The sequence below is a fragment of the Lissotriton vulgaris genome, chromosome 1_1 (assembly GCF_964263255.1).
Source record: "Lissotriton vulgaris chromosome 1_1, aLisVul1.2, whole genome shotgun sequence".
Taxonomy (NCBI): Eukaryota; Metazoa; Chordata; class Amphibia; order Caudata; family Salamandridae; genus Lissotriton; species Lissotriton vulgaris.
Genome location: NC_141685.1, coordinates 710,201,651 through 710,215,644, shown reverse-complemented (window position 1 = coordinate 710,215,644; position 13,994 = coordinate 710,201,651). Strand labels below are relative to the sequence as shown.

Below are 13,994 nucleotides of genomic sequence, written 5' to 3'. Positions count from 1 at the left end.
TACCTCCCTCCCCCCCCCCCCCTCCCCCCCCCCCCAATACCTCACAGAACATTGAAGTACCTGTCGCGGCATGAGCAGCCTCTGGCCCAAAACAGAGCACCCAAGGCCAACCATCCCAATGGATCCCAAACACCCACTAACCTAAGAACTCCCCCTTTCCCCCGAACTTCTCCCACTCACGTAGGAGGCAGGTAGCCCCTGTATCAGAGCACCCCGAACCCATCTCATAGTTACCGCAATCACTGGAAAAACCAGACTAGTGTGACAGTTTATTCAGTGTTCAAGTGTCAATAATGCGAAGCACAGGAGGATCCCTCCCATCAGCTAGGGCAGCTGGTTTCGGTAGGTGGGCAGGACCACCCATAGCCCCTCAGCCATCACCACCCAAGTGGTCTGAGTCAGTGGGCGCAGCAGTCCGAGACCCAGTGCTAGAGGCGGTACGCTTCCGAGATCTGGACTTTCTATTCCGTTTGCTTCGGGCGTTTTGATCACTCCGGGTTTGCGATGAATCACTCGTGTGGCCCGTATCAAGGCCCGGTTGAGAGTGGGGCCTGACTCTCACTGTTTCATCCGTCCACCTGAAGACCTCCTCCGGCGTATCGAAAAAGTGAGTCCGGGATTGAAAGACCACTCGTAGGCGGGCCGGGTAGAGCAAGGAGTACTGAATCTTCAGGCCCCGAAGTTTCGCTTTGGCGGCCAGAAAGGAGTGCCTCTGCTGTTGAACCATCTTGGTGTAGTCGGGGAAGAACATGATCCTGTGGTTTTCAAATAAAAGGGAATCCTTGGCCCTTGCCTCCCGCAGTATAGTGTCTCTATCATGGAAGTTCAGGATTCTGGCGATCACCGGCCTGGGCCGCTCTCCCACTGGCGGCTTCTGTGTCAGGGCCCGGTGGGCGCGCTCAATCACAAAGCAGCGGGATAAGGTATCCGGGGGGAGCCAGCTCTCCAGCCATTGGGAAAGAAAGCGTTCCATGCTGCCCTTCTCACAACCCTCCGGAAAACCTACGAAGCGGAGGTTATTCCTGCGCGCCCGCCCTTCGGCATCCTCCACCCATAGCGCCAGACCCTTTTGAATGCTCTCCATCGCCGCCATTTTCTGCTTCAGGGTTCCGACATCATCTTCCACCACTGAGATCCTGGACTCGGTCTCTGTGATGCGCGCCACAGCGTTGCGGTGGTCTTGTCTCAGGAGGGTCACGTCTGCCCCAACAGCCCCAATCTTGGTGTCCAGCATGTCCCTGGATGGGGTTATCGCCGCCATGAGCGCCGCATTGTCCGGCCCCGACCCCTGACCGCCTTGTGCTCCGGGGCCGCCATTCGGTTCCGTGAACTTGTCGATGGGCCCCTGCCTAGCGGGTCCACCCCCCACCTCTGGTCATGGCCAAGTCCTGCTCCGGTATCGCCGCCCCAAAAGCGTTAGCGGATCCTCTGGTGGGGAAAAAAAGGAAATCTTGAATAACATTAACTTAGCAACGACTTGGCCTTTCATGCGAACATTAAAAATTATTTGTATTTAAAATATGGCAAATGCATTTTGTTTTCATATTAGTGTTTTAACATAATTAAAACATTTTTGTATTTTGGAAATTAAATATAATTTTGGAGCTTTACACCTGCTGAAGGTACAATTTGGAATGTAAAACAAAATACCTGAATGTTTTCTTTACTGTGGATTTATTTAAAAAATGCAATTGTTAAACGGGATGGGGTATTCGTGCAGAGACAGCCAACTTAATTTTATAATATCTTATTAAAATTATCTTTTAAGTGTTGATTATGTCAAATATTTTTTTATTTTCTAGGGAAGTATGAAAGCCATACTCGTGTTCACACAGGAGAAAAGCCCTTTGAATGTGAGCTCTGCCATCAGCGCTATTCTACAAAGTCCAACCTTACGGTTCACAGAAAGAAACACAGCAATGATGCAAAATTTCACATTAAGGAGCACAAGTGCCTCTGCTGCGGAAAACTGCATGCCAGTAGGAAAACTCTTGCAAAACATATGAAGAGGCAAGTGCAAATTGATTTTTAGCAATTTTATTTTTAATCATTATTTTTCAGAAATATGAGGAAATGCAGTTAGTTGCATACGTAGAAGAAAGGTTAAAAAATACTTAATATGCATGCTCAAAACTGGAATGTCGCTCACTGTTGACTGGAGGAAGTTTATGTGTAGTAGTTGCACATGGAGTTCAGCAAAGGGGTTTCTGAAATATATTTTCTGTGAAATTAACAGAATACCAACAAAAGATAATTTAGATACTAGCGATCAGACAATTCCAGGGTGGTTATCGTCATTAGTTTCCTGATTCACCCATACCTTCTTCACCATAATTTCATGACCCTGAGGGAGCCTTCAAATACTACCCACATTTACTTATTAGTCAGTATTTTGTCACTTGTTTTTTGTGTCTTATTACTTGGTATCTTCAAATTTGTATGCACGTCTTCCTCGCTGAGGCTAAATTCTGATGCTGTGTTCATAGTGTATGTTCGTCACCTTGCATGATTCATTTTACTAGTCCATCTTCAGCTACTGTGCTCTGCAACTCTTAGGCCCGGGTTTGCTCTTTACAAAAGTGCATAATATACATTACATAAAACTGTGTTAAAGTGTGAGATCCAAGTGTCAATTGTTCAACACACTGGCAAATGGTAATTCAGTTGAGAATGTAATATTGTTTGGTGCAAATGTGGAAAAGTTGTTAACAATAATCATTGCCATAAGAAGGAATGAAAGAGGTTAGGTTTATTGGCCAAGTGGATCCAAGGACCTGTGTATCCATGTTTTCCTCTTGAAGCAGTTGCATTATCATTTGAATTATTTCTTCCTCTTGAATCTCTTTTACAATTTCTGACAGAAATGGGCAACAAATATTGTTGAGTCAATATGATGTAGAGATGTTGAAAAAATAATCGTCATTGAGGTGAAGTCTAGTGGCCAAGTAGTCACAAATGCATTTTAAACATAGCACAATATACTACACAGGGCCACAAAAGAAGTAAGGAAGACAAATCAATCGGTATTTTGACCATTGCACATCTCCAAAATATATCAGTGTACATTTATAAAAATCCTACAAAAATGTTCAGTGTAGGTGGATTGTGGCAAAATGAATTGTCAAAGCCTTTCGGTGAGGTTAAGTATACAATCCACCTACTTAAAAACATTAACACTTTTCTTATTCAATTTGTTAAAATTGAATTTTATACAAACATCTACTGGGATTCTAATAATATACTCAAATAGAGAAATCGAAAACCCACATATTAACCAGGAATAGTGAAAGCCTCGTCCACTTAATATAAAGTATACTGATGAGCATTAGTTATAATAAGAGGAGCCAAATAGCAATATCCTGTGGTATTCAAAGAGGCCAAATAATAGTTTCACATTACATTGCATAATTTGAAGACCTCTTCCATGAGGTTATATATTATGCTTATTCTCTTTTCGAAACCCTGCGTAGTCTCAAAAGTGGCGAGTCAGATGTTGTTTAATAATAGTCCCGTACTCACACTCTCCAAGACAAAATAATGACAGGAGTTCCTCGCACCCTTAAGAGGTTGCCTGACTAACAAAGCTCTCTCAAAGAAATCTATAGATGACAATGGTTTCCTCGTTGGTAGATTTCTTTTCGTGACTTTTTGTATTTCCGGCTTGTAAGTGTAGTTACAGATTGAATGATAGAGTGCATGATGATGGGATTGTGAGTTTGTTCCTTTTTAGTCTGAGCCTAGCGGCAGCGCGCATGCACTGCTCGCTCTGCGGGGCATGCTGAATTAGGTTATGCAGTGGAAGCCCCGCCCACTCTCCGCCTATATTTTTCATTGGTTTGTGTCATTGTCCTTCTTAAATGCTGGCTTCTGAGTCGTAATTCGGCTTGTTAGTCCCTCCTTGGTACCGCCTTGTCTCCATTTGTTACCGCCCATAAGGACTGGACCTTTTACTTGGCTCGTTACACGGTCTGCTTTATCTAGTGGGTGAGCACTATTTTGTTTGCTGACACTGATGGGGACAATGACGGCTGCATTTTTTGTGTGTGCATTCTGAGCAAGGTACCGAACACCTTTCATTTAAAACATTTTTTTTACCCAGCATTGCAGCTTGCTCCTCATTTCCGTGCCGCTCCTCGTCGCACGCTACGCTTTCAACATTAGCAACAACACGGGCCCCATGCTTAATATTTCAGCTGGTGCCGCTTAACTTTCTGACCTTGCCAATGCTTCTTTCACATTAGAGGCGTTCATTTCGCTCAGTGCACGGCCGCCGCAGTCAGTAAATTAATTTTCCCACATTTCAAGCGTTTATTTATCTCAGCGCGGCTACCATCTCACAGTCGCCGCGCTGGTCATTAACTTCCCCACCCCACCCCCATTACATGCATTCATTTCACTAAGCGCTGCACCCATCTCACGGCCGCCGCGCTGATCATTAATGTTCATTTCCCACATTTCAAGTTTATTTCTCTCAGCTCAGGGACTACCTGAACACCAATCTGGCCCGTCCTTTGTAACAAACTTTTATTTAAGCCAGGGCAAACTAATATGACTTTCAACGGGGATAGATAGCGCACAATTTTATTTTTAAATAAACTTGCACCCAAGAGTATGGATGCAGTTTCCCAACCAGTAAAAAAACAAGGATATTGCCTCCGCGCACCCTCGATATTTGGATGTGTGGCCATTGACCCATGCCATAGCAAGTCCTAAATAGTAAGAGACCTGCTCTTTTTCAGTAGTTGATTTGTACTGAAATCTCCATTTTATGGTTGGCCACCTACAATGGTTAAGGCAGCCCAAGGGTGGGGTTAATTCGTTTAGGTTCAGGGCAGTACAGCCTCAGGCTAACTCTTTGTTGTGATCAGCTTGACGCTGCAGTATTTAAGCCCCTTCATTAGCTTCCATCCCACCTCTTCCTTTTGTTTTTATGTGAGGATAATTACCTTTTCGTGTCACCTGTGAATGGAGATTAGCAGATGTTTTGTAAAGGTGAGAAAGGGGTACATACGGAGGGGGTGGAGTGGAAGAGGAGTAAGACACCCTAGGAAGCTACCCATTGTATACCAATGAGCTGAGGGCAGGTCATACACCAGCAGCTTTAGTTTCGGCATTACAGGGTTTCTTATCTGTTTCTGCACAGTACCAGTGTTAAAATTATTAATGCAAGGGGCAGGTGCAGGGAGGCTGGATGGGTGTCGTAGCTATCATTAGTGCAGGAGTTGCACCAGAGATGATAGCTGTAACTCTCACATTTGCGAAATTTGTAGCGAATGGCATTGTAAATGACAAAGCATTTTATTTACGTGTTTAAAAAACATCCAATAATAAAAGAAATGGTCATTTACAATACCAATAGGTCAAAGTTCCGAAAATGCAAGACCTATTGCATTGCAAATGCTTGTATATTATGCACCCAACGGAGTACCTGTGAATTTGTTAAGTTGATTCAAGGACATGAGTTCCCAAATTCCTGACTGGATTCAGTAGGGTTATCCTTTGTAACACTACTTATCAGAGTACCTCCTTTGCCATGTCTAAAAAAACTAGAAATGCTTTAATATGGTCTCAGTGTTGGTAAGTACTGCTTATTAAAACCTCGACATTTACATAATCCCCCCACCGATTATGGCAGGGATGAGCTCTCTGATTCAAGTGATGCCAGTGAACATCCGCAAGAGCTACCGTAAAGAGCAAATGTAAGCACATTTAGAGCGGGGAGAAAATTATACACATGCATACAAAAATAAAGACAATTAAAACTATATCCAGAAGGGGATTAAGCAGATCTCATGGATTTTACCACCTTACTCACCCATGTCCAGTAATAGGTGAGGGGCAGCAACCTAGCCCTCAATGACTTCAAGAGGGGAACCAAATATCTGACAAGCTAAACTCAAGCTGATTACCTTTCTAGTGACCTCTGTCACCCGACTTCCCACTGAGTCCAGCATCCAAGTAAGGCATCCAACAGTTCCCTCTAACCCTACACTCTTATTTGTAATCACAAGTGTATGAAGTGACGACAAGTGCATTCTTCGGATGTCAAATGCTTAGCAAGGTCATGATAAAGCTCTATTGTCATCACAATGTAAACCGCCGCGTCCAATCATAGCAAAACCGTTAAATTACCGGGACAGGGATGCTGCTCTACGCAAGGCGAGGGACAAACAAACGCTGGCCTATGAAGGATCAAATATCTTACTCTATCCTGATTTCACCACCCGAGTACAAGAGTCCCAGCAGCAATTTGTCCCCATGAAAAAACTGTTGCGGGAGTTGGGCTTAGACTATGCACAGCTGTACCCGGCCAAGTTACGAGTGAATAGACAAGGTCGCTCCCACATCTTCATAGATCCGAAGGCTCTGCAGAAGGCGCTTAAAGACTGGAGCAGGGGGGACAGCGACAGAGCCCGGAGCGGCAACTCCTGGAAGAGGCGGCAGAGAGGTCGCTTGACGAACAGGACTGAGCCTCGACCGGTTACAGGCATCTAATAAGTATCTTGGGGGATGGGGGGGAGAAGGGAAATATGTTAGGATTGTATATATTGCTATGCTGGGGCGGACAGTTATTTATAATTCCATATGTATGACTTTCTTATTTCTAACCACTGTAATTAGGCATATGGTTGTTAGAGGGTAACCCAGAGATCCCATTATAGCCTCACCATTAGATGCAAAAGCTGCCTATTAGGATGCACGATACTAGCAGGGCGACAACTCGGGAATGAGGTGCGCTGTAATGACACGTATTGCTGTGAAGCTCTGTTCAGTGGTGGGTGTGACGGTGGAAGTCGGTGTGTGGTGGTCAGGACAGGGGAAAGCCAGCATTGCACTTATAGTTGTATATAGAGCGACCTCTGCCTGCGTGTGACAAACACCAGTACTGTCAACTAAGTTGGGGGTGGGAGTGGGGAGGAGTGGGAGGGCCCCATAGGGGATGCTATGCGACCGAGTTGTGGGTCGTCAGATGTCAGTGGGGGGAGGGGAGGGAAGGGTTGGGACACAGTTTGGGTTTTGGAGGTTAGCCATGTTGTTGTATGTTATACATTACAAGTATCAGCCAAAGGACTCAGGACGATATGTCACACACGACAGACAAGATGGTAACGGCTAGGGAAGACACTGACTAGAGACCTGTAGATTCCCTCAGTGTTGTCATGGAATGTGAGTGGTCTTAACGACCACCGTAAACTGCGCAAAGTGCTAAACTACTTAAATAGGCACAGCATAGATGTTGCCTTCCTTCAAGAGACGCACCTTCCGCTGCAGAGGCCAATGATGCGTTCCAGGGGTCTTGTGGGTAATGTTAACGCAGCAGGTTTCACAACTCATGCTAGAGGAGTAATCACATGGGTGAATCCCAGAGTTGAATACGCACTGCTACAGCTGACAGCGGACACAGGCGGCAGGTTTGTGATCTCCAGATGTGAGGGTATGGGTCTGGATCTACTTTTGGTTAATGTATACGGCCCTAACTACGACTGCCCGGAGTTCTTTACCACTTTAGCTAACACTGTGAGCGGATGCGGGACGACACAAATCCTTTGGGGAGGGGACTTCAACCTTGTCAGGAACCCGAGTTTAGATAGATCAGGGGGCCCGTTACAGAGGCCGGCAAAGGCAGTCGGAGCTATAGAAAGAGTCATGATTAGCGCTGACCTCATCGATGTATGGCGAGAGCTTCATCCGCTGGATGGGGGTTTCACCACTACTCTGCTTACTATGACCTACACACATGCATTGATTACTGGCTTGCGTCGTCGTCTCTCATGTCCCAGATCCGTTCTTGTCAGGTCCTGCAGTGTACTCTGTCAGATCACTCCCTTTTCTTGTTGGTTGGTCTTGTCCACCCCTAAAACAACAATCCCTCCGTTCACATGGTGTTTCCCACCTTACTCATTGCTGGACTTCCTTTTTAAAGAACAGATAGCAAAAGCGATAGAAACATTTTTCCCCACCAATATTGGGTCAGTGGATAGCTTCCAGACGGTATGGGAGGCCTTTAAAGTGTACATCAGGGGGGTGGCCATGTCCAAACACTCGGGGGTGCTCCGTGACATTCGACAGAGACTGTCAACTCTGGAGCTCACATTGGGGGAATTGGAGACATGTCGGTTGTCTAGGATGGACAAGGAGACCACAGACACGATGAAGGTATTACTAGAGGAGTACCAGGAGGCGGTGGACAGCGAGGTGCTGCATTTAGGAATATGCTGAAAGCCAGACGTGGCAAGACCACAATCGTAACGATCCGATGGGAGGAGGGTGATCTGCTTACGGAAGAAGCAGACATCGCCAATAGATTTAAACAATACTACGCAGACTTGTACGCCTCACGTCTGTCGGATATGGATGAGGAAATACTAGACTACTTAGAGCATATTGAGTTACCCTTTCTAACAAACACGCACAGAGTTCCTATCTTTACCCATTGTAAAAGGCGAGATTCTGAAAGCACTGATGGGAATGAGGGAGAATAGCGCCCCAGGGACAGATGGCCTTACAGTGAACTTTTATAAGACCTTCATAGATTTACTGCCCCCCCAGATTGCAGTATTATTTGATGATATGTGCGTAATGGGACAGATGCCGCAATCTATGAGGGAAGCCATTTTGGTGGCCATTCCCAAACCAGGTAAATCCCCTGAGGAATGTGGATCTTACAGACCGCTTTCCCTGAATGTGGACACCAAGCTTTTTACGAAAAATCTTGGCTAACGGTCTGGCCCTTTTGACCCCGGAACTAGTTGCTCCGGAACAAGCCGGGTTTGTACCTGACAGAAACCTCACTTACAATCTTAGTACGGTCTTTGGCTCAATGCAACATGTCCGACAAGATACGAAGACTCTAGTAGTCTTCTTGGATATGGAGAAGGCCTTCGACTTTGTGGAGTGGCCCTTTATGCGACATGTGCTGACCAGAATGGGACTTGGCCCTGTCTTTTTGCAAATGATTGGGGTGTTATACAATGCCCCTTCCGCGCGCATCCGGTTGGGGAATCTGGTTACTGGCGCCATTTCCATTGCCAGGGGAACTCGGCAGGGCTGCCCCTTGTCAATGACGCTATATGCACTAATTGCGGAAACTTTGGTGTGTGCGCTCAGCGAATATCACAGCCACCGAGGTGTCAGATTTCCTACCTTCGAAATCGTGGTATCAACGTATGATGATGATTACCTGCTATACGGGAGGGACCCCAAAAACAATCTTTCCCCGGTACTACGAGAGGTGGTTCACTATGGGACAATCTCGGGGTTGAGAGTCAATTGGCCCAAATCCATAGCCTTACCGCTTACACCGGCCACTTCACCCTTTGAGATGGAGTATCCACTGCTATGGTCTGACGAATCGGTTAGGTACTTTGGCATTAGACTGCACACAGATTCGGAAATTGTTTTTCGAGAAAACTATGGGACATCCGTAGCAAAACTAGAAGTTGACGTTGAAACCTGGATTGGGCTGCCGCTATCATTAATTAGTAGGGTCTCCATCATGAAGATGGTAGTGCTACCTAGATTCCTCTTCTTGTTTGTAAATATACTGATAGTGCTACCACGCTCCTTATTTGCCAGACTTAATAAATCATTGGTGAGACTGGCTTGGGCGGGCAAACGGGCTCGTGTCAATGGCGGATACTCACTTTGCCATACCATCTGGGGGGATTGGGGGACTCCCGACTTTGGAGCTGTACTACAGGACTGCGCAGGGTGCGCAAGCACATAGTTGGATTCACGGTGCAGATAACATACCATACCTTAAGCTTGAGAGGTTGTTCGCAGACCCTCTCCCCCTCCCAGCTGTCATTTTTGAGTCAGTGGACTGCAGAACTGGGATTTTGGACTCCCTGAACTCGACGCGGCATGCCTGGCACTACTTATTACAACAGCAAGCGGGGCACTGTTATATTCTCCAGAAATGCCTACAGCTTGGGCGGTCTGGTTGTCCCCCTGCAGTGATAAGGGGGTCGTAGGAGCGCTACAGGCGCTGGGCATTCACAATGTGGGATATTTGTTGTCACCGAGCGTCTTTAAAACTTGGGAAAAGCAACGGCCGCTATAGAAGCACTCACTTTACTGCAGCGCTTCCAGTTCCACAGAGCGCTGCGCCAACAACTAGGGGACAATGTGGTCGAGCCCCCTGAGGTGCGAGAACTATCGTATATTATTAAAACTAAATCTTCCTGCAAATTGGTCTCCAATATATATAAATTGGCAATGTCCCAGAGAGCTAATCAGTATACCAAAGCCAGGTTGGCCTGGCAGCGCGACTTAGACATAAAAATTGACTACGACATGTGGTTATACTGCACTAATACGAGACGCATATCACTACACGGCAAACACAGACTGACACATTTCAAATACATTATTAGAGTGTACTATACGCCAGAGAGACTGCACAGGTATGGATTGAGAGAGGATGCAACCTGTGACAGATGTTGTTCTCCGATGGTGGATTTTATACATTTAGTGTGGGGTTGCCGAGGTGTTTTTCAATTCTGGGAAAACATATTTCAGGAGATAAGCACTATTGCAGAGTTGGAGAACCCCCCTGACCCGGCGGTGGCGTTGCTGTGTTACTCTAATAAATTGCCGAAGGCAGCGTGCAGACTGGTTGACTTAGGCCTGCTTATGGCAAAACGTAGAGTGGCAATGTGTTGGTTAAGGGGACCCTTGCCTACAGTGTTGCAATGGTCACACGATGTCCTTTACTGTTGCACACAATCAGAAAACTTCAGCGAACTACTCCCGCCGCCGAGCAGACCGAAGAACTTTTGGGGGCTCTACACCACATACTTAAAAGGCGGGGGAGGGCGCACAGCGACAGAGACTACGACAGGGGCAGAAGAGGGAATCCATACCCCGGCGCTATAGAGAATATAGCTATTTTGTGGATCAGGATGCACATTGTGGGCAGTGGAAAGTGCCATGCTTTGCTCAATAGATGTGGTTGGAACAGAGGGCGGAAATTAGTACTAGGAAACGTAGTTGGCAGGAGGGAACTGGGACGGAATGACAACAGATTCAGAGCCTTATTGTCGTGATTGTGCGCTATTGTATGAGTCCTGACAGTGAATGGCTGAGCTGATTCCTCTTTGTTTGTTTGTTATAAAAATGTATGTTTGAGATTTATTTAAGATTATTGAAATGCGTCAGACATGCTTTATACATTGATCAGAACTGCAACTTTTAAAGACCAACGCTGCCCGGCCCCCGGGATGTGGGCAAAGTAGCTGTGTGATGTACCACATGTATATACGATGCCAGCCCCAGGGTTGTCGGCGAACTGCTGTGTTTATCAATGATACCTTTCATAATGAAAAAATAAATAAATAGTCACAGTCTTCCCCAATGGGAATAAACAATCTCTTGGTTTCCCCTTAACTAACCTGATCAGATGCATGTTGCCTCTAAATAACTTACATGCGACAAAAGAAGGTCTACATGCTTATGCCTTCTGACTACCAACATTGGTTGAAACCAGTCATCAGTTTTTGACTAAACTGTGGTGATGCACAACCATGAATAAGGTGGTACATAACTAGATCAAGTCAGAGTGTACTCAGTGCACAGTTATGTCGGCCCCCCAGTTGGGGGGTATTATGTCTTATATCCCTTCCCATAACCCCTCCTTCATAAGAGTCTGATAGTACCTGCAAGCAGTACGTTGTGATATACTATTGATTAAACAATAAAATGTAACAAATCTGCCAAAAATCTGATTGAGAAAGCTGAAAGCCAAGGTATATAAGACGTAGGAAACCTAGAAATATGACCTGTTAGACCACGCCTGCAAACAGCTATTGATTGGGGAACGTCAGTTTCAAAAGCATAAACCAAGGGTTCACTTTGTACAAAATGTGTTTTTTGTGTATCTGTGGAAGAATACTTAATTTAGCAATCAAGGAAGAGACTCCTTATCTGGCCAGGATCACCTCATACAAATTTCCTTTTATTCTACATGGCAGTGTTGAGATTGGCATTGTCTAGGAGAAGTTGATAAAGTCTGTGTGGAGAAGGCGAATACCATTCTCATAGAAAAAACCCATAATAAATGACTGTTGGTGGAATGTGCAGCAGGCATGGACATACATAAGAACTTCATCATAGAAGGAAATACAATGAATATTGGAATTATGAGTTGTGAGAGTAGTGACTGTAATTATATGGGTGGAAGTGGACAGAGAATGTCTATAGGATGCAAGTACAATTTATTTATTGTGTTTTAAAAACTGCAAACATGACCACCACAGTATCAGAGCGCTGTACAGAGAGAGGGCTGCTGAGGGTTGCAGTGCAGTAAGAACACATTAAGATACATTATACATAGAGCTCGACAAGCAAGGTACAACACAGTAGGATACAGTATCAAATGGGGGGAGAAAAAAGCTTATACATAGTTCTTTTATGCAACATGTCTTTCTAGCAGTACAGGTTTGACTTCCTCCATTAAAGGCTTGAGTGGAGTAATTGCTCTCGTTGAGGGCGATAGGGAGTTCCAAATTTTGGGGACAGGTCCTTTTTAAAAAAAAATCTGGGAGGTTCAAGTATGAGGGATTTAGCACGTCTAGAATCCCTTCTGCCTCCTGATAGCTTGATCCTAGTTGATTTGTATTTAGGAACAGAATTTTGAAGGGCTTTGTGTGTTGTGTATGGCACCTTCAGATGGATTTTGGCTTCAACTGGGAGCCAGCTGAAATCTCTGAGTGATGAAGAGATGCGATCTAACTACGTGTGCCTATTAAAAGTATTGCTGCCGCATTTAATATTGCTTTTATCGGGGCTAGGATAGCTTTGAGTAGACCTATGAGTGTGGCATTATCATATTCCAGTCTTGAAATCACTAGGGATTGAACAGCTGTGTTTAGGTCTCCTGGTGGTATGAATAGTTCACATTTTTTTAGAAGGTGCAAATGTAGGTTAGCGCTTCTGGTGGGATCTTGTATGTGGCCTTGCATGTTTAGATTTGAATCTATGCCTAGTGATTTTACGGATTTGCATATGGATGGTGTGGAGTTTAGCAATTTGATGTTAAGAGACCACGAAAGGTGTTGTTGGGCTTTAAAGGATGGGGATAAAAGAATGAATTTCGTTTTCAGCAGGTTTAGTTTTAGCTGGTTGTGTGCCAGGCAGTCCTGTGTTTTTTTCTAGGGCGTCATCCAGTCTCTGGATATCCTCTTTGAGCGGATAGTTTGATGTGGGCCTGAGTATCACCAGCATACATGTGGTATGAGACTTTTGATTGTTGAAGAATTTCAGTGAGTGGTTCCAAGTATAGATTGAAGAGCGTTGGTGAAATCGTAGATCCTTGTGGAACACCCCTGTTGGTGCCTGCTACATCAGATAGGGTGGTGCCTATTTTGATTCTTTGTTGTTGGTTTTGCAAGAATGAGGTGAACCAGTTAAGGACGACCATTCGCTCCTAGAGATTCTAATGTTGTCAGGAAGCCATACTGTGTAATAGTGTGTGTAGTGGAATGTTTCTGTTTAAACATTGTGGGCAGTTGGAGCTGGGTGGGAGCAGGCTGAGAAGTTCTTGTCTGCCATGTAGCCTTTCTAATAAATCTACTCAAGCCAACACAGATCGGCGTGATTACTGCAAAGAGTTTCTCTGAGGTGCCTGTGGCTGACGGTGTTGTCTGTTGCTGATACTTCTAGAAGTATTAGGAGACATGTTTCATTTTGGTCTAGTGATGTTTCTATGTCATCTAGGCTGTTTAGAATGGCGACCTCTATGTTGTGTCCAGGCCTAAAGCCTAATTGGTGTTTATCCAATAAGTCGAAATTCTTGATGTGTTCGCGTAGTTGATCGTGGGGGCAAAATTTCCTACCAATTTAGCCAGGAAAGGCGGATTGAATACTGCTTGGAAGTTGTTTAAGTCTTTCTGGTCAAATCCTGTTTAAAAAAAAAATTTCTTTTTAGTATGGACGATACTTGACCTATCTTCCGGCATTCTGGAAGGGAACCTTGTTGGGGAGATGTTTACGAT

General features: G+C 45.1%; 1 protein-coding gene across 3 annotated transcripts in view; it reads left to right on the top strand.

Moving 5' to 3' along the window:
• ZBTB41 (zinc finger and BTB domain containing 41) overlaps nucleotides 1-13,994 on the top strand; it is a 323,994-nt gene that overhangs the window by 56,150 nt on the left and 253,850 nt on the right. For all 3 annotated transcript variants that reach the window (XR_015308354.1, XM_086954800.1, XM_086954792.1), the window contains exon 3: nucleotides 1,803-2,010. Coding sequence is in view for 2 of the 3 variants with exons in the window: in XM_086954800.1 (XP_086810926.1) it covers nucleotides 1,803-2,010 (208 nt within the window). In the remaining variant the exon portion in view is untranslated. The remainder of the gene's footprint in view (nucleotides 1-1,802; nucleotides 2,011-13,994) is intronic.